This window comes from Suillus clintonianus (genome assembly GCF_016758775.1).
Source record: "Suillus clintonianus strain FC179 chromosome Unknown DEU56scaffold_38, whole genome shotgun sequence".
Lineage (NCBI taxonomy): Eukaryota > Fungi > Basidiomycota > Agaricomycetes > Boletales > Suillaceae > Suillus > Suillus clintonianus.
In genome coordinates, this window is record NW_024539262.1 from 96,690 (window position 1) to 115,676 (window position 18,987).

Consider the following 18,987-nt stretch of genomic DNA (forward strand, 5'->3'; position numbering starts at 1 on the left):
GTTAACTTATCAATTGATCAATGCACACACGAGATCAGGGCTATCGGCATGAGCGCTGAAATTTAAAGCCTGGAACGGCTGAGACGATTCGATTCGAAGGAACGCTGCAGCTGGCGGCCGACACCATACAACACTAATTGAACAAATACACGGACAAGGGCGTAACGACGTGACATACTTGAAACAAAGCACGTCTTGTCTCGTCGAACAACAACCTCAAGACCGATTACGATTAGCTCATTTAAATTACAACCAAATGTGTATATCCATGTGCATGCTGTTGTCGGGTATATATATCGATGGAGCTCGGGGTAAAATGCATGCATACATCACAGATGCTCAGAACAGCTCGAAAACCGTAAGTTATCCGACTCAAGCTCACCGCTCCCACCAAGATGCAGCGTTCCTCCTGCTAGCGCGCTGCGCTCGAGGAGGTCGTCCCAGATCTCAGCCTTCTCGCGCTCAGTGAGGGGCGGTCGGCGGGGAGCGTTGAGTTCGCGGTAGTTGATGGCTGAACGGAGTTGCGAGGGCGAGGCTGAGGCTGATGGGGCTTTGGATGTGGACGTCGATGATCTCGACCACGACTCCATCTTTGCAGTAGACGCCTCGCTGATAGCGCTGGACGCACGGAGAGATGGAGATACTCCATCTCGTGAGGTTGATTCTTCATCAAATGTGGATCGGGAAGGTGAATGTTCATATTCGTGTTCACCAGAAAAACTGCTTGAGCGCATCGCACTCCGAGCAGGCCGTGGTGGTGGAGAAAGCGAGGTATTTCCATCAGGAAGTAAATGTAAATGAGTGTATGCGGCTGTAGACGGCTTCTCGCCAAGCCTGTGGGTTCTGAGGGACGTTAATGAATGAATGGGGTGCGTGATCGGGAATGTATGTGTATGTGTACGTGGCGAGGTGTCCTGGTGCTGATCGTCAGCCTCTGGCGTAGCTCGCCCAGAATAGATTTGGCCATGACTGCCAGAACGCGACATCAAGCCCTGATCTTTCGTGTGATCACCCAGAATATGGTTGAACTCCCGTGGGGGGACGATATGCCGATCCCCCATACTGAGAAAAGGCGGCGCAGTCTCCTCTCCATATGAGGACACTGACGATCCCCTCGAGTGTGATGTATGAAAGAAACTTGCCGAAGCCATTTCGGATGAATTAGGAGAAGACGAAGACGTTGCCATGCTCGGTCGTGGGCCCGAGCCAGCGATACTTCTTGGCATGGATGCGTTGTAAGGCTTATGTGACGTAGCCTGCGCGTCTCTGTGTACTGTCTGGGAGCGGGGAGGGGGACTGTTGAGCAATTCTTTTGGAATGGCAGGGACAGGCGGCGGAGCTGTATCAGCGTGGAAGCGGTCGCGTAGCCCGCCCGTGCTAATCCGCTTCATGAGCTTCCAAATCTTAGAACCCTCCGATTTGCTCTGCGGGTCGGTCGCTGAGCGGGTATGGCCCTTACCAAATTGCCCTGCGTTCATCGACTGCCCGCGGTCTTTGATACGGCTGGAAGAGTGGCTCTCTTGCAAGCTTGATCGGCCAATGGAGTGGCCATGCGAGGGAGACTCCTCAGCCTTAACACCTCCCGTCGCCTTCTTCCATTTACTCGATACTCTTCTTGACAGGCTTCCCTTCCTCGACAGGCTTCTGCTCGGCTCGGTCTGGGCGCGCTGTTCGGCCAGGACGTGCGCGTGCAACGACCAGTTGCTGTTGTCATCCGGCCCTCCTGCAGCAACTCTGTGCTCCGACTGTGTTCCGTAGACAGTATAGTATGGGATCGGCGAAGGGGAGGGAGGGTCACCTTCCATGGGCTGTGTGTCCTCTCGCTGCTTGTATGCCCGAACAACAGTACTCGCAGGTGTCAATGGGGGATCTCGCAAGGGGCGTTCTGAACCCTGCGCAGACGCTGCCCTCTGTCTCATCTCCATTTCTCGCTTGACCTTTGCAGACGGCTTCCTACGTAGAACATTCCGCTGCCTTTGCTCCTTCCCCTGTGCAGGCACGGAATTGGTAGACAAGGAAAGGCTGTCTTGGCTTATGAGCGGTACGCTGGTGGGTGGGGAGCTGTTCCCCCTCGTGGCATGATCTGGATGCGAATATCCGGGTGTGAAGGGGAATGCCGAGACGTCAAGTTCAGGTGGATGGGGTCTCGACTTGCGAGGGGTTGTGAGGCGTGAACGTGACGAGGCCCCCGAGTCTGAATGTAGTGATAGACGGCTTGGGGACGGCAGTGCAGGTTTGCTGAGGAAGAACTTGATGCCCATAGCAACAGGGGACTCAGGGGTCTCCAGGGTAGGATGACTTGGCGAATTGGGAGCGGTGCGCGGGCGTGCAGAAGACGAAGGATATTTAGAGACACGCTTGCGAGTGGCACCGTGCATAGGGAGAAGATCAGATTCAGTAATGGATCTGGAGCGTCCGCTTATTGCCGGGGATGGGGGGGTACTGAAATGTGGTTGGCGTGACGTTGCAAGCATCCTATTCTGTTCGAGTACTGAGGGCGAGTGCCAGGGATCAGCGCTGGCTGACTCGGATGTGAAGGATGATTGGGAATCAGCGAAGCGGCTGCTGCCGCCATGTGCGGAGGACGGGGACGTGACGGGGCTGGACTGAGGACTGGGATTGTGAGGGGAGGGGAGGGAGGGATGTATGCGATCTTGGGTATTTTCTTGCACGTAAGGGTGTCGTGATGCCGACCTGCGCAAGGAATTGGAAGAGGTACTTGGTTCGTGAGGCTGGGCGTAAAAAGGATTCGCGGGGGATGACGGGAGGCGTTCATGAACATAGGGATGATGATGATGGTGCAGGGTTTGATCGGTAGAGTGGGAAGCTGCACGCTTGCGCGGGGTCGGATGGTTAGAAGAGTTGAACATTGTACCGGGTCTGATCAATATGTGGATTGTATCAGATCAAACGGCAAGTCAACAATGGAGCGATCGAGATTTGTAGAAATCGTTAGGTGATGACCAGCCTAGACAAAAGATATGAAGATCAACTGGGGAAAGTGAAACGGATACGCACATAATACGGGCGGGGAATTGATGTGGGTGGTTGAGAGGAGAAGGAATTGAGTATAGGCGCCTCTGAGTTTGAGATGAAGCAAATAGATGTACAACAGAGTACGTAGAATTGATGGGCGCGAAGCTAGAATTAGGATTACGGGAGGGCGATCCGCTATGAGCGATATGAGCAAGATTCTGGAAGAATTGGTCTAATACTTTCTTCGGTGAGCTGTAAATTGATCGGAAGCAAAAAGAGGGTTGCACGGTGGGTCGCTGGCTGTTGCACGCCGTTGAAAGGAGTGTGATGAAAATAAAAGAATGTGGGAAGGATAATCGAACAAACCAATTGAACAGTTATGGCTATAAATGGTGGGGCCGGTCAACGGAAAGTGAGACTCTCGGACATACGGCACGCATTCACAACTTGGTGTCAGACAACAAACGATCATCATCATCCCTTCATCCTTGATTATGTCAGCTTCTTCACTGTAACGTTGTAACAGTCTCGCTGGCATCTTTTAGACTACTTATTCTTTTGCTTGAGATATCCTGCATGCATGAGTACCCACATCGAATGTTAGTTAGCCTCAACGTCCAGACCAATCGAGCATCATGTGGAGCTCGTTGTCATCAATGTCGGGCTCACGCTCTCCCACGCTCATGTCTAGCGCATATCTCCATAACTGACTAGTCTGCCGTAGTCCGCGACAGCCCCGGTTTCAAAACTTCTGGCTAGTCCTGGCATCCAGTACAGTTGCTAGCGCTCTTGCGCACTAGCCTGCACCTTAGCTCCCATAGCCACTGGTATCCAGGTAGCTCAATTTCCATCCCTAGTCCTCTTCGCCCCCTCTTAATCCTCGATATACCTCTATCCACTCAGCTACACTCTCCCTCCACACTAATCATGGTCCGCTCCAATATCTCACCAAATGACCCCGTAGAAGAACAACCCACAATCGGTTTGATCGGAATGGGTGCAATGGGCGCTATGTACGCGAAACACCTCTCCAACGCAGGATGGAAAAAGTCCTTTCATTTGCTTATCAACATATCTTCATCTCATTTATATTTGGCCCTAGAATCAGCGTCTGTGACATTCCCGACAAATTCGACTCCTTGAAACAACAATATGCAGACGTTCCTGGCATAACCGTCCATCCAGATGGACACGCAGTTTCCAGAATTTCAGACTTCATAATGTACTCCGTGGAAGCCGAGTATATCGACCGTGTAGTCGCACAGTATGGCCCTTGTACGCCTTCCCATACATTCTCCTTCTCCTCCTAACCTGACCTTCGTGGGAACAAATACGTAGCAACCAAAGTCGGCGCAATCGTCTCGGGTCAAACATCTGTCAAAGCACCCGAGAAACTCGCATTCGAGAAATATCTCCCTCCGGACGTCCATATTGTATCCCTCCACTCTCTCCACGGTCCATCTGTTTCCCCTGAGGGTCAACCCCTGGTGTGTTCCTTCCCACAACCTTATCAACAAACCTCATGCCGTTATTTATAACAGGTTCTCATACAACACCGCGCACCAGACTCCTCTCTTCACATAGTCGAAAGCATCTTCCGCTGCTTCGGCTCACGCTTCGTATATCTGACATACGAAGACCACGACCTCGTTACCGCCAATGTCCAAGCGGTCACCCACGCCGCATTCCTCACGTACGAGTCAAGACTCCCCTAACTCCACTTCTGACTCATCCTTCGTCACACAGCATGGGCACAGCCTGGGCTAGCCAGCGCTCATACCCCTGGGAACAAGGCCAATACGTCGGCGGCATTGAAACCGTCAAAGTAAACATCATGCTCCGCATCTACGCAAACAAATGGCACGTCTACGCAGGCCTCGCCATTCTCAACCCCTCCGCGCGCATCCAGATCGACCAATACGCATCCTCCGCATCCGCCCTCTTCAAACTCATGCTCGAAGGCGACGAACAAGGCCTCCGCACGCGCATCTACCACGCACGGGAACAAGTCTTTGGCACAGCCGAAGCGGATCGCGTTCCCATATTCCTTACTGAGGATGTCCTTGATCAGTTCACTATTGGCGGTAATCCGAAGCTGAATGGCAGTCCGACAGGGACGACAGCGCCCCCGTCGAATTCGCACCTCGCGCTCCTCGCGATGGTAGACTGCTGGGCCCACCTCCAGATCCAGCCTTTCGACCACCTCGACCTCGCAGCGACCCCTATTTTCAGGATGTGGATCGGTGTGGCAGAGTACCTCTTTCGGTCGCCGAAACGGCTGGACGCCGCTATTCGTTCAGCGGTGTACGACGTCACGCACCGGTCGGACGATTTGGAATTCGTTGTCGCCGCGCGCGGGTGGAGCCAGTGTGTGTCGTTTGGGAGCTTGGAGTTGTATAAACGGCGGTTCTTGGAGACGGCGTCGTTTTTTGAGAGTAGGTTTGAGGAGGCGAGCGCTATTGGGTCGGAGATGATCAAGGCGATTTCGCAGAGCTAGGCGCGTGTCGGGAAGTTGTTTTTATGCAATTTTTATGTTGTGTTACTGTGACTTGCTGTTTTTTTGGATTGTTTGTTGTGGATGTCGTTCATCTCAGTCCGTTTTCATACTTGGCTGGAACATTGTTGGGCACAAGTACTGTGAAGTATTGAACGTTCCACCTCACTTGAGTGCTGTTGCTGCCGTGACAACGCTCGTAGCACCCGACATCGCTTCCCGTTATCTAGGTGTTCATTCTGTAAAACAGTACTATGTAACAGCGTGTACGCCGCCTCGACTACAAGTATCCTTAAACTACGATATATCGAGCAACGACCGGAATGCCTTTTGCATCGGCCAACAGAATTTAAAATAAGTAGTTCCCCAAGAAGCGATTTCAAACTTCCTAGGACACTTTGTACGATCCCTATGAACGCATGGGGAGAGCCATACACCAGAGTGAGTGAGAAACCGTCCCAAGAACTAGAGCAGACAAATGATTGAACCATAACCAGGGCCTTGAAATGACATTAGAATGAGAGAATCGTACTAATGAGCGGCACTCGCATACGTGAAGAATTCATCAAATCACCAATGAATCGAAGTTCATACCTCACTGCCAGCCGTGCCAAAGTGGAAGAACCACCAAAGTCTCCTGCTGCTCAGGAAAAGAAGCGAGTTAATATTGATTCTGTAAAGCAGCAAGCCTACCACGACCGTGCTTGACGCTACAAAACACCACCAGAATGGCGGAAGAAGTAGCGTACTTCGCCCTGAGGCACCAAACCCGTTCGGGTGTTGGAACGTCATGAAGGATGCATACGGGCAGTTGCGGTCCTCTCCAATAAGTGACGTATAGTGACGGTGGAAGGCAGGACGCTTCTGCCATGGTACTTGGACAGCGCTATTGTGCGGAGGGGCGTTTCGGTAAGGAGCATGCAGCGGAGGAATCACGAAATGGGATGTGGCAGGCTTTATTGCGGGGGAGAGCTGGCTTCCATCTCTTAGAATTTGAAAGCTTCGTAAACTCGGGCAAAGCCTCAAACTCAGTTAAAGAAATATGTTACTTCGACGCTTGGAAATTTGAGAGGCTTGGAGACCGTTTTGAAAAATAGCGAGAACAGTGTCCGTCTGGATTTCCACTGTGATGAGATTCCGAGTCAGCCGACAGGAAAATGGCCCATTGTGCGCGTTCCTGGAAGCTAGCTTCACCTGCTGCCTTATAGCGAGTACCAGTGCATGGAGCGTTTTTCTCCAGCTCACGTAGATGCATGGTTGTGTGTTGTCACGAGACAGAGTCGAGAATGGGAGATGCCCGGGAATTCCTAGTACAGAGCTCGTCGTAAAGCGTTAGACATTGATCCTCTCGAGCCTGCTTTAACGCTTTCTGCCGTGGCGAGTTTGCTCCGCTTGTACATGTGAATGTGTTCCATGTCAGGGCAGATTGTCGCGGGTGAGTATGAACTCCAATGGAACACTCATCCATCGGAAGTTATCTTTGGGGGCGGCTTGCACGTTGTTTCGGTGTGAGCCTGAGACTTTTGCTTTGCGTGCTTTCGTACCCAGAGCGGTTTGGTGAGTGACGAAGACAACAACGATTTAAACTCTTTAAGTTTTGGCCAGGAATTTATATAACCTGCGGAGGGAGAATGATACAACGTAGCACAATAAACAAAAGGAAACCGGGGACGTGCGTGCGCGCGCTGCGATTATATTAAACTAGGACCAAGTAGGTGCAATTATAGAGTTAAGTACAAACATCTGTTTAGTACGTGTTGTGCGTTATACAATCTAGAGTATAATCACGTATGATAAGGTATAGAGCCTACCCGACGGAGGCCAAGATGCGACTACTGTCATGAGGTAGAGGCCCAATTTCTACTTGCTTAATAGGTGTCATAGATGAGGCGGCGGACAACATGCTCTGATCGCTGTCGACGTGCGCGCATGGCGAGTGATTCATGTGGATCGTCAGGAGCGAAGTGATACAAGCGTGCGCGGAGAACCTCATCCCGAGGTGTTCCAGAATCCCTTCGTTTTTTGTCCACCAGCTATCCATGACCTTGGGATAACCTTCGAAGCGGGTGACCACAGCAACGACCGGTACGCCGCCTGGACCGGTGGTGGAGCCGACAATGTTGGCGAAAAATTTATAATCCTTGAGCAACGCTCTCTGGGCCCTCGATCCCCTCATACAATACATGAGAAGGTGAACTCCATCATCTTTGTATAATCTCTTGTACGACTTTTTCAGGCGCCATTTGTAAAAAAAGTTCCGGAAGAAACCCATCGATTCGATGGATGAAACTTCCCAAAATTTGAAGTTGCGGCCCCCAAGATGGACTTCATAGGAGGTATGCTCGAGCATGCAGGTTGCTCCATCTAGTGACATCTGTGCGGCATTTTGTCCCATAATCAAGTTGATGACGGAGCTTTTACCAACTCCAGCCTCCCCGAAAATCAACACATTCAAAGGCCCTGAAGGTGACTTGCCAGCATGGAAGGATGAGGGCAAAAGTAACGGTGCATTGATAGGTGCTCACCAACGTTGAGATCCTAGAGAAGCGACGCATACTCTCAGCCTAGTTGATAAGGATGAGCCAAATACTCCGACCACGGGCTAGTGAATTACCTGAGATTGTACCCTGTGGCTGAGGGGAATGAGCTCAGTTATCTGCTCCGCTTTTACAATGTCCAAGGATGCAACTTTATGATTTTCCTGTGCTCCGCCAACAAGAACATTGTTGAGCAAGGACCTCAGTTTCTGTGTGACAACGCCAGTCAAAACTTACATCGTTTACCAAAGTCCCCATTTCGCTCTTTAAATACTCCATGGCCACGAAGGCAGGTGGACGACCAGATGGATCAATTGACCAACGCTGCTCGATCAGACTCCAGCGGGCGTCCGTGATGTCAGACGTTGCATTGGATATCTCAGGACGCGAGATATCCTCTCCACTAAGGATCTTTTGAGCGACTTTCCAGTCGTCAGTATCATTCTAAGGAATGATCAGTGTCAACACCTGGTCATGAGCAATTGTTTTTTTAAAAAAAAAATAGGTTGTGTTGAACTTGAGATAATTACATGAAACATGACGCGACCAAAGGAATAGATGTCGTTCTGCGTGGTTGGTTTGATGTCGGTTTGATGTTGCTCGAGCAACTCAGGTGCAGTCCACCTGATTGCACCAGGCCGAACAGAGTGTTGCGCATCGCTGCGAGAAACCTTGCCGAGAATATTCGACAGCCCGAAGTCCGTAAGACATGGCTTGTATTCTCCTTCCTTGATGTCTATCAAAACGTTGGACTGGATTCTTTAGTGAACGCAATCAAATGTACGAGGGTTGAACTCACGCTCGAAATGTCGCCGTGAACAATGGGAAAAGAGTGAACTAATGGAAAAATTATTAGTGGAAGTACGATAGCAATTAAACCAAGACAGACGATAGTAGAGGCCAGATGCTATGTCGTGGAGCTAGTGGATATAGAATTCAGTTGAGACCCACTGCGGCTGAACAACGTCCGAGTCACCAATTTCATTTTGGACATGATGTTCAATCTAGCACCTTGTTCCGTGACCAGATGTAACAGTGTGCCGAGCGGAAACCACGGGGAGACGAGGGCAGGGCTCGGCCCAAACCCTTCTGTCGTTCCATAAAGTGTGACAATATTGTCGTGGATGAGGTGTGCCCAGATTGCAGTTTCTCGCCGAAATCTCTGGTGAATCAACATGGAATTGTGTTCGAAACAGAAAATATAGACCCTTACTCTTAAGTCCTGCTCCGAAGTATGAAACCTGAAGGCTTTCACTGCAACCTGTGGTAATCAACGGGCTTATCAGCGAGTTGCGCTGGCACTTGGCCACTTGCCGGACCTTGACAGGACCCGACGGTCGATTCAATTCACATCTGTAAACGTTCCCATATGCACCACTTGCGACGTAGTCATTCACTGTGCCAAAGATCTGACCTGTGAGGTCCTCTGCCAGTGCCAGTCTAATGAGAGAAAATGAGATAAATCAATGGCGAATTGTTTCAATATCGGGATTCATACACAGGGTAGGGGGTCTCTGGCGGGAGTAGCGACATGGGTCGCCGAACCTGCGAGAATCCTGAGTGCAGTTGCTGTCCGCAGGTGGCATTATGCCACCTTACGACGTTAAAGTAAGTTCTCTAACAGAAACCAAATACATACAAATATGATTCGGATGGACTGCTTACTGTAATTAAATTTCAAAGAACTTCAATTTCTTAGACAAAAATTGGTCATTCGATCTCGTTCACTATTTCGAATTCGTAGGCATCCAGAGTATGGTATAAGCACATACAAACTTCTACAACCTGAACATATCGATAGCGTTACCGTCATGTGCGTGAGTCCTAATTATTACGTCCTTGCCTCGCGGCGAGCACCGCTTCTCGGACCAAATATTGTGCAGCATGGCTGCTCTTATAAGCGTCTGGTAGGTGCTTGTATCACCTCAAATACTGACCCAGTACCTCGTTGCATACCTGCCACCTATAACTGACCAGCCATACCTACTTACTCAGAGTCATGGGGATTTTTGCGCTTGAACGGTACGTCTGCTCCCAAATCTGTCAGGGTCTGCCTTCATCATTGTTCGCAGCAATGCCATTATGGATCTCACTTCTCAAATTACCAAGCTTGGATCTCCAATTACCTCTGGTTCCTTTGGCGAAGTCTATCGGTGTACCATCAATAAAGGCAAAACAGAGGTCTGTATGAGAGACCATAGTTAATCAACCTTCTATCTAATATCTACCAGGTTGCAGTGAAGGTATTCGTGATTGATCCTAACAAAGCTATGGCGAAAGTTGAGAAAGTAAGTCTTCCACTAAGTTGTGCTAACTCAAATCATACCTGTTGGTCTGTGTAGGCTATGCTTCGGGAACTCAGGGTATGGCTCAGGCTGAGTGACTCGACTAATATCGTTCCGCTCCTTGGTTTCGCACGAGTTGGTAGTATATCACCATTACCGGCTCTTGTTTCTAAATGGATGCCCTCTGGGACACTCTATGTCTACCTGGATAAAGAAACTCTTCCTGCTTCTGCGAAAGTCAAATTGGTAAGTCCCTTATTCACAAAACGCGTACATTGGTCCTCATACTACTACTAGGTCAAGGGTGTTGCTGAGGGCCTCAATGATCGTTCGTCGGCTTATATCGTGTTGTTAATTTTGTTCTTGATGCCTCCCCAGTTCACTCGCAGAATGTTGTTCACGGAGACCTTCACCCTGTATGTGCAGTCGTCTTTTGTGGATGATACACTCATTCATATATATTAGGGAAACGTGCTGATCGACGGTTCAGGGAATCCATGTCTCACAGATTTTGGTCTTGCAACAGTCGTAGGGGATTCAGAGCTGCAGTTGACCACGACAACCGCGGCAGGCAATTTCAATTCCAGATGGCGTGCACCTGAAGTTATCGGAATCGACTGTGACCCTGGCAGACCAAATTTCAAGAGTGATATCTATTCTTTTGGTGGTGTGATGTTCTTTGTGTGATCCCTTCGTCTTTCTTTAGCTCCATATTGAGATTTCTTGCACAGATCTTCTCTGGAGATATACCATGGTCAGAGAAGAAGTATTCGCATCAGATCACCGTTGAGCTGTCGAGAAGAACCATTCCCACGCGTCCTGAGAATGTCCTTAACGACACATGGAGCTTGATTCAACGATGTTGGTCTTGGGAACCGGGGCATCGCCCGGAGACTCCAGAAGTCCTTCAAGACATCAATCAATTTAAGATTGACGCCTCGCAGGTTTGGCAGCCCAAGTGTCTCGATCGTTGGCAAAATCTGATACATCTAATTCAGACGCCAATTTCGAAACTACCAGCGGATCTGACTGGTCAGATCTTTAGTACAAATAACGACTATCGAGCAGGAGGTGCATTTGCAAATGTTTATAAATGTGAATGGAGACGTCAGGCTGGCCCTATCAAGGTTTGACCGATGCCGGCATGATATTGGTGCTGTAGTTGATGATTCTTGTATCGAAGGTGGCAGTGAAATCCATCAGGATTCCAATCTCAGAGCTAGATCTAAATGTGAGTCTTTCCAACTCTTCTCTGTACATTGCTTAATGCCGATCTGCTAGCGGTATCGAGACAAGGTTGAGACCTGGGCGATCCTCGCGCATGAAAACATAGTTCTTCTTCTCGGAACGACAGACGGGTTTGGGCCATACACAGCCCTTGTCTTTCCATGGTTTCCAGACGGCACACTCCTCCGCCTTATCGCAGACCAGGGTGCTAGATTGAACATTAGGTCGAGGTTGAATCTGGTGAGCCACTTTTTAGATGCATGATAGCACGCTAAAATTTCCATGTCAATATCCACTAGCTTCACGGCATAGCGTCTGGACTTGAGTATCGTTCGTTTTCCTTTCCTTCATATTTTCGTGGATTAATACGGTTGCCATTAGTTCACCGGTCGGGCATTATTCATGGAGACATTACAAGTGTTCGTTCACTTTTTTTCGCATAAAGACTGGCTGACGAAAAGTTGCAGTCCAATATTTTGGTGGACTTCAAGGAAGGGGAATACCAAGCATGTCTCACAGACATTGGGTTGGCGACTGTTCTTGGCGGCCGTTTGGGGAACCGCATGATTGAAGGATCAAACGTTCGATCTGGCGCGATCAGGTGGATTGCGCCTGACTTGCTTACCGCAGGCGGCAGCCCGACCATGCAGAACGATATGTATTCCTTTGGTCGTGTCATGTTTCATGTGAGTCTGAAGTTTGCCAGCCCTTATCCGCTTTGTGACGTGATCACCTATGTTCAGGCTTTCGCCTTGGTCATCCCTTGGCACGATGTCCACTATGACTTTTCAGTCCTTCAAAGAATTCTCAATGGGGACGTCATATCACGCCCTGTGACACCGGATGCGACAGATATAACCGACGCACGCTGGAATGAGATTGAGAAGTGTTGGTCAGCTGCAGGGTCTCGTCCATCCGCCTCAATGACCATGGACTTTTTGAAGACCGAATTAGAGATTTTAACAGATGACGTATGTCCATGATTGGTCTATTCACTTGGACTGAATTCTTATTCTCACAGGACACGACTGTGGAGTTGCGGAAGATCATACACTACTGCAATCAACGCATCCTGGCCGTTCGCGGTTTGATAAGACGAGTGTCTTTCAAGAAGGTAACCGACGCGATAACCCGGTACAGACATAAGCACCATACTCTTCCTACCACGCAGGAGGGCCCGAGGATGCTTGAACTTGGTCACCGCCACGAAGTAGCTATATCCGTGTGTTCGGAATATACTGAGCGCCCCAATTCTATGGAAGCGCTTGCAAGTGAAGAGAGCGAGACTTCTCGTCGATCCATTGCCCGTCAGCGCTTCAAGGGAGCTGTGCGTTCTGTCATCATGATGCAACAGCAGCAAGCAGGGCAGACCCCGCTATATCTACGGCCCTTCATGCCGCCACGAACACCCTCTTTTGATCGAGTTTCGATCTTGATCCCAAAGCTTAAAACCCTGGAACCCACACATGACCTCTCCGTACACACTGCTCTTGTTTGTCATCTGCAATTCTCCCCAAATGGTAAATATCTCGCTACATCAAGGTGCGTTGTGAGTTGATTCATTGTAGATTCTCGGGCTGATATGTTGCGTTAAGTTGGGATCGGTCTTCTGTCATCTTTCGTGTCGGAGTAAGCAAACGAGGTGTCGCGCTTCTACAAACGATATTTATACTAATGCTGTGTAGGATTCTTTTCAAAATCAAGCTGTTCTTGTACACGTGCGAGGCTTTATCGGCCAGGTGGCCTGGTATGTAATGCAGTGTGTTTTATCTTAAAATCCTCAAATGCGATTGGACAGGTCTGCGTCTGGTACGATTCTCTTGACGAGATTAACTCGTGGAATCAAGGTCTGGACGGAGGAAGGACTCTGTAAGAGAACAATCGATCGGCCGCACTCCGTATCATCTATTGCATGGCTTCCTGGTAGCGAGAGTAATTAGTTTCATTCTTCCTGTCTGATTGTACGTTGCTAATGCTTTACGACAGCGCAATTCTTCTCTGTCGAAGGTAGCGATGTGTTTAAACTGGTTAGTAAGCGCAACTGTAATCATTTGTGTACCCATTGTTGAACTCTATTTTCAGGACGTTCAAGGGAAGGTGATTAAATTACTCAGTGCCAGCGGAGTCCCGACTGAACGTCTTTCAAGGTTCTTGATTCGTATCACTTTGGTCGCATCCAGTTGCACAATGTAGCTGTGAGTCCAGATGGCCAGCGGTTACTGGGTGTGGGTCCACTACTTGCGGCACCTAATGGATTGCATCCAAGCCGCACCACTAGGGTTGAGAAACGTATAATAGGTAAGCGTTATGCACGTCCACAGCCATCTGGTTGACTTCACATACAACAGTTTTCAACATCGAGACTAGAGCATTTGAAAAGTAAGTCGCCTTCTTCATCGTTTCGACTCTTTCACTAATGGAATTCAAAAGCCAGACGCCCGTCGTTAACGACGTGCGTGACATAACGATGTCCAAAAGAGGTGGAAACGTGCTTGTTTCCTTCGAGCGCAAGGTACCGAGAGCCATGATAGCATCACATCATCTGTTCACCCGTTTCATATTTGCAGACACCTCCGCAGTTATGGAAGATGGAGCTAGTGCGAGATGCTAGAGATCACGAACGCCCCTATGCACAAGTCGCGAGGCTTCTTCTCCGCCACACGTATCTGCCCAAAGCTCAGGTGGATTTCGCGGGCTCGAGCTACTTTGGCGGCAAAGATGACCAGCTAGTGTTATGTGCTGGAAAAGGTACGTTTTTCCTGACCTGTTTTCTTTACCGGGAACTCTACTTATGAACATTCCGACACAGCGGGGGATATACATATCTGGGATCGTGATAGTGCAGCTTTGCTCCATTACATTCGACCTCAAACATTTGGCGGGGTCTTGACATGTGTTGCATGGAATCATTCCACTGACGAACCTTTCATGTTCGCCACGGGCAGCCACGACGGTACGGTACGCATATGGGCGACGCCAGCGGGGGACCGCTCATCTGATGACGCATCTTATTTCGAGCGGCGCACTGATGCTGGTATGACAACAGTCTCAGATCAGTATGCGTCTTCGCCCATTCTGGGCCCAGCGCCGGTGCCCGGATCCAGCTGTCGTCGAGAAAGAGCACCGACCGTACGGACTACATTCTCGATAGGGTCCACCTGTTCATGGCATAATCATGCATAATTATGGCCAACTGTAGATGTATGGTTATGTATGGTTGATGCTCATCCCACCACATTATGCATAATGCCCTCCACGTCATACCCAGGGCAGTAGCCACCATATGCTTACTCATGTATATCTAGGATATTTTTAAATCTCAGCTATGCATGTCATTCCCAGCACATTTTCGCATTTTTGGCCACCTACTGTGGGAATTTCTCCACACCACCTATTTTGGTCACTCCCCACCATATTTTCACACCCCATATTTTCGCATTTTTGTCCACCTACTGGAGGGCACTTGATTTCTCGAAAGTCCGGTCTGTCCGTCTGTCTGTCCGTCTGCCTATTCCGGCCAACCACAAATAGCACCAAACATAGTATTTTTTTTGTCACTAGTAGTGCGGCTCGTAGTATTAATCGGTTGCTACAATGGTCGAGCTCGTATGTTTAGGCCAAGCACTCTCAAATATTCATGGACTCTCACTCGAGACTATTCTGACCTTTGTTACCTTGGCCTCTGCTGTCAAGGAAGACATGATATTAGCCCAGCCTGCAACATATGATGTATCTACACCTCTGGACTTCATGCCTCCTAGCGTGTCTTTGTTTTTGGGCTCCGCATGCTCCCTGACACAAGACTCAGTGCGAATCTGCTGGTCCACCTTAAAACACAATATCTGGAAAGACAGATTCACGCTGCAGCACAACACCCACTCACTGTTTGAACAATTCGGTTATCCTCATGGCCTGAGTCAGTGCCGGTGTGAATTTGACCCAAGTCGTTACTGACGGAGGACTGTATAGCCTACAAGACATTCTACCCTCCGTTCAAGATGTGCACAGAAGCAACTTGTGAACGACGAGCAAACGGGTTGCTTTTGAACAAGGTTGAACAAGTCCGAGTTGTGTATGTGAGTCTCGAACATGGGACGATGCCTGCATATGATGTTGCAATGCGATGTGAACGTGCGTGTTATGTCCAACTCATTGTAGCTAGCCGAAGTCAATGTTGAATGGGTGCCAGGCTGCAAAATCACTTATCACCACAATTTATAGGGTCAAAACAGAAATAGGTTTCAAACTTGTAAAAAAATATCTTTTGGTGGGCTGGTACATATCATGGAGGGTACTTCTGGGATGGATATGAGCCAACAATTAAGAAAATCGGCGGTTCGGTTGTGGAGATATGTCCAAAATACTGATATTTGAGCCCACCTCCCATATCACATGAATGCCGACCTCCGGAGGGTCTGGGACCATTCCCAATCGATTCAGAGGCCTCAAATACCCTAGGAGAGATGTTTTCAGTATCGGTATTGAGGCGGAACACCGGGATAGTGACATACAGGAGGTCAGGAGGAGGGGGAGGACCTTGTATATCTCAGGAACACGATTTTTCCAGGCAATTCTGGCATGACCATCGTGTTCAGAGGGCTCAATAACCCCCAGGAAAAATGCTTCTGAAGGACAGGCTAGTCATATGAAGTCTAAAAAAATCGATCTTTGGGTGGGGGAGCATGGCCTTGGTGGCCAACTTTGGAAGATGATTTTTAGAGCAAAATCCGGCTCGACCAACGTCTTCAGATGGTCAAATAACCTCAAGAACAAGTCCTAGCTAAAGCCAAGCAAGCCATATGAAGGCTGAAAAAATCGATCTTTGGGTGGGGGAAGGATGACAGGGGCAGCCAACTTTGGAACATGATTTTTAGAGGGAAATCTGGCTCGACCAACGTGTTTGTATGGTCCAATAACCTCTAGAACGAGTCCTACCTAAAGAAAAGCAAGCCATATGGAGGCTGAAAAAATCGATCTTTGGGTGGGGGAGCATGGCCTTGGTGGTCAACTTCGGAATTTGATTTTCTCATACAAATCTGGCTCGACCATCCTTTTCAGAGTGTTCAATAACCTCGGAAACAAGTCCTACATCAACCCTTGCGAGTCATATGAAGGCTGTAAAAATCGATATGTGGGGGAGGCCTGCATGCCCTAGGGGGTCAACTCCAGCATTTGATTTCTTCGTGCAATTCTGGCTCGACCATCCTTTTCGGAGTGTTCAGTAACCTCGGAATCAAGTCCTACATGATGCCAGGCAAGTCACATGAAGGCTGTAAAAATCGATGTGTGGGGGGGCCAGCATGGCCTAGGGGGTCAACTTCAGCATTTGATTTCTTTGTGCAATTCTGGCTCGACAATCCTTTTCGTAGTGTTCAATAACCTCGAAATCAAGTCCTACATGATGCCAGGCAAGTCACATGAAGGCTGTAAAAATCGATGTGTGGGGGGGGCCAGCATGGCCTAGGGGGTCAACTTTGGAATTTGATTTTATTGTGCAATTATGGCTCGACAAATGTGTTCAGATGCTCCAATAACCTCTAGAAAGAGTCCTAGATACAGCCAAGCAAGCCGTATGAAGGCTGAAAAAATCAATCTTTGGGTGGGGGGGAGGGGCATGACAGGGGTTGTAGTCAAATTTGGAATATGATTTTAAGAGGGAAATCTGGCATGACCAACATGTTTGTATGGTCCAATAACCTCTAAAATGAGTCATGCCTGAAGTCAAGCAGGTCATATCAAGGCTGTTAAAATCGATGTGTGGGGGGCCAGCATGACCTGGGTGGTCAACTTTGAGAATTGATTTCTTCGTGCAAATCTGGCATGACCATGGTCTTTGTATTGCTCAATAACCTCAAAATCAAGTCCTACCTTATCCTCCCCAAGTCATATGAAGGCTGTAAAAATCGATCTTAGGAGAGTGTGGTGCTGCTGCTGCTTACATAAGCAAGAATGCGGTCCTCTCAGAGGGGGCCTGCTCACCGCTCAATGCCACTGTGATGCACCAGCAAATAAATCTTGCTGATTTGTTTCCAAGGTTCAGAGTGTTAGATCCTGCCTGTATCTGCCTTATGAAACGCCAAAATTGTGAATTGCAGAGGTGTTATGCAGAAATGCACAGCAGGGACCAAGCTGTTCACCTCTGATAGAGGTGGCCATCTTGTAGATGTATATTTTCGCTTTTTTACGATCTTCTTGGCTTTGGTGGATTTCACACAAACAAGACTTGTCCAAGTCCTGATATTTGACTGACTTTTGCTTCTTGTCTGGTATTGACTTGCATGACAGGGGCAGCCAACTTTTGAACTTTATTTTAGAGCGAAATCTGGCAGAGTCCTTAGATTTGACCGATGTTCGCTTCTTGGCTGGCTTTGGCTTCATAAATGTCTCTCTTCATAACTCCATGAAAGCGAAAATATAAGTAGAAGTTGGCCACCTCTATCAGAGATGAATCCCCCATGAAGGGGAGGAGTCCTCAGATTTGACTGACTTTCTTGGCTGGCAAAACCTGGACCTTGCCACTCAAATAGCCCTCAGAGCGAAAATTCTGGTCACCTCTATCAGAGATGAATCCCGCATGAAGGAGGAAAACCAGAGCCTCGCCACTCAAATTGTCCCCAGAGCCAACAAGAAAGTGAAAAGTTAAAAGAAGCGAAAATATAAAGTGTTGGCCACCTCTATCAAAGGTGAATCCTGCATGAAGGGAAGGAGCCCTTAGATTTGACCAACTTTCACTTCTTGGCTGGCAAAACCATGTGGGCCAACATGTGGCCGACTGTCATATGAATAAGTTGTTCTTGGGCAATGGATGATACAGTGGAATTTGACTGCATCTCTGATGGAACCGCAGGAAGAAAGTTAATGTTCAAGGAAATTGAATTCACTGGTTAGTTTGTAAAGCGGTGTCCGGAGCTTCTTCTAACACTCTAGCTACAATCAGTGCCCATGAAGGGGAAAAACCCTTAGATTTGACCGACTTTCACTTCTTGGCTTGCAAATCCTGGACATGGCCACCCAAATAGCCCTCAGAGCGAAAATCATGGTCACCTCTATCAGAGATGAATCCCACATGAAGGGGGAAAACCAGGACCTTGCTACCCAAATTGCCCCAAGAGCCAACAAGAAAGTGAAAAGGTGAAAAAAGCAAAATTCCTGGCCACCTCTATCAGAGCTGTTTCCCCCATGAAAGGAGGGACCAAGATCTTGCTACCCAAATACCCCTCAGAGCGAAAATCTTGGCCACCTCTATCAGAGCCCATGAATGGGAAAAGCCCTTAGATTTGACTGACTTTCGCTTCTTGGCTGGCAAAACCTGGACCTTGCCACCCAAATAGCCCTCAGAGCGAACTTGGGGCGAGGAAATAGGAATGTGAACTCTGGGGGGTCACAAGGATATATGCCTCGAGAGGCGTGCTAGTAGTATCATCCTATCTACTGGACTATCTCCTGGATCTCACATCCGCGTACGTTT

General features: G+C 48.8%; 7 protein-coding genes across 7 annotated transcripts; 4 read left to right on the plus strand and 3 right to left on the minus strand.

The window, feature by feature from the left end:
• Window positions 1–73: 73 nt before the first annotated feature.
• DEU56DRAFT_362282 (uncharacterized protein) lies at window positions 74–3,074 on the minus strand. The gene is made up of 2 exons (XM_041345860.1): window positions 3,019–3,074; window positions 74–2,968 (listed from the first exon to the last, which is right to left on the minus strand). Exon 2 carries the CDS (start codon window positions 2,868–2,870, stop codon window positions 330–332), a length of 2,541 nt encoding a protein of 846 aa, XP_041208154.1. The 5' UTR covers window positions 2,871–2,968; window positions 3,019–3,074; the 3' UTR covers window positions 74–329.
• A 375-nt stretch (window positions 3,075–3,449) lies between these two features.
• Window positions 3,450–5,525, plus strand: DEU56DRAFT_362313 (uncharacterized protein). The gene is made up of 5 exons (XM_041345861.1): window positions 3,450–4,025; window positions 4,079–4,251; window positions 4,315–4,463; window positions 4,518–4,669; window positions 4,723–5,525. Exons 1-5 carry the CDS (start codon window positions 3,904–3,906, stop codon window positions 5,471–5,473), a joined length of 1,347 nt encoding a protein of 448 aa, XP_041208155.1. The 5' UTR covers window positions 3,450–3,903; the 3' UTR covers window positions 5,474–5,525.
• Window positions 5,526–7,427: 1,902 nt separating this feature from the next.
• DEU56DRAFT_702114 (uncharacterized protein) lies at window positions 7,428–7,925 on the minus strand (the record flags this gene model as incomplete). The annotated part of the gene is made up of 1 exon (XM_041347332.1): window positions 7,428–7,925. A coding segment is annotated over one exon (498 nt), but the record flags the coding sequence as incomplete, so codon positions are not given.
• An 88-nt stretch (window positions 7,926–8,013) lies between these two features.
• On the minus strand, window positions 8,014–9,628 carry DEU56DRAFT_805799 (kinase-like domain-containing protein). The gene is made up of 7 exons (XM_041353308.1): window positions 9,506–9,628; window positions 9,327–9,447; window positions 9,221–9,268; window positions 8,984–9,169; window positions 8,897–8,927; window positions 8,807–8,844; window positions 8,014–8,759 (listed from the first exon to the last, which is right to left on the minus strand). The coding sequence occupies exons 1-7, from the start codon at window positions 9,538–9,540 to the stop codon at window positions 8,469–8,471; spliced, it is 750 nt and encodes a 249-aa protein (XP_041208157.1). The 5' UTR covers window positions 9,541–9,628; the 3' UTR covers window positions 8,014–8,468.
• A 617-nt stretch (window positions 9,629–10,245) lies between these two features.
• On the plus strand, window positions 10,246–11,163 carry DEU56DRAFT_362479 (kinase-like domain-containing protein). Its single transcript, XM_041345862.1, has 4 exons — window positions 10,246–10,538; window positions 10,590–10,620; window positions 10,671–10,708; window positions 10,758–11,163. Exons 1-4 carry the CDS (start codon window positions 10,353–10,355, stop codon window positions 10,977–10,979), a joined length of 477 nt encoding a protein of 158 aa, XP_041208158.1. The 5' UTR covers window positions 10,246–10,352; the 3' UTR covers window positions 10,980–11,163.
• A 410-nt stretch (window positions 11,164–11,573) lies between these two features.
• On the plus strand, window positions 11,574–12,436 carry DEU56DRAFT_706710 (kinase-like domain-containing protein; the record flags this gene model as incomplete). Its single annotated transcript, XM_041347424.1, has 4 exons — window positions 11,574–11,759; window positions 11,819–11,849; window positions 11,901–11,938; window positions 11,987–12,436. Coding segments are annotated over 4 exons (705 nt in total), but the record flags the coding sequence as incomplete, so codon positions are not given.
• Window positions 12,299–14,861, plus strand: DEU56DRAFT_805809 (WD40-repeat-containing domain protein). Its single transcript, XM_041353309.1, has 12 exons — window positions 12,299–12,490; window positions 12,541–13,061; window positions 13,115–13,148; window positions 13,205–13,266; window positions 13,318–13,451; window positions 13,506–13,546; window positions 13,602–13,616; window positions 13,667–13,817; window positions 13,868–13,898; window positions 13,950–14,031; window positions 14,087–14,267; window positions 14,329–14,861. Exons 1-12 carry the CDS (start codon window positions 12,443–12,445, stop codon window positions 14,700–14,702), a joined length of 1,674 nt encoding a protein of 557 aa, XP_041208160.1. The 5' UTR covers window positions 12,299–12,442; the 3' UTR covers window positions 14,703–14,861.
• Window positions 14,862–18,987: the final 4,126 nt, after the last annotated feature.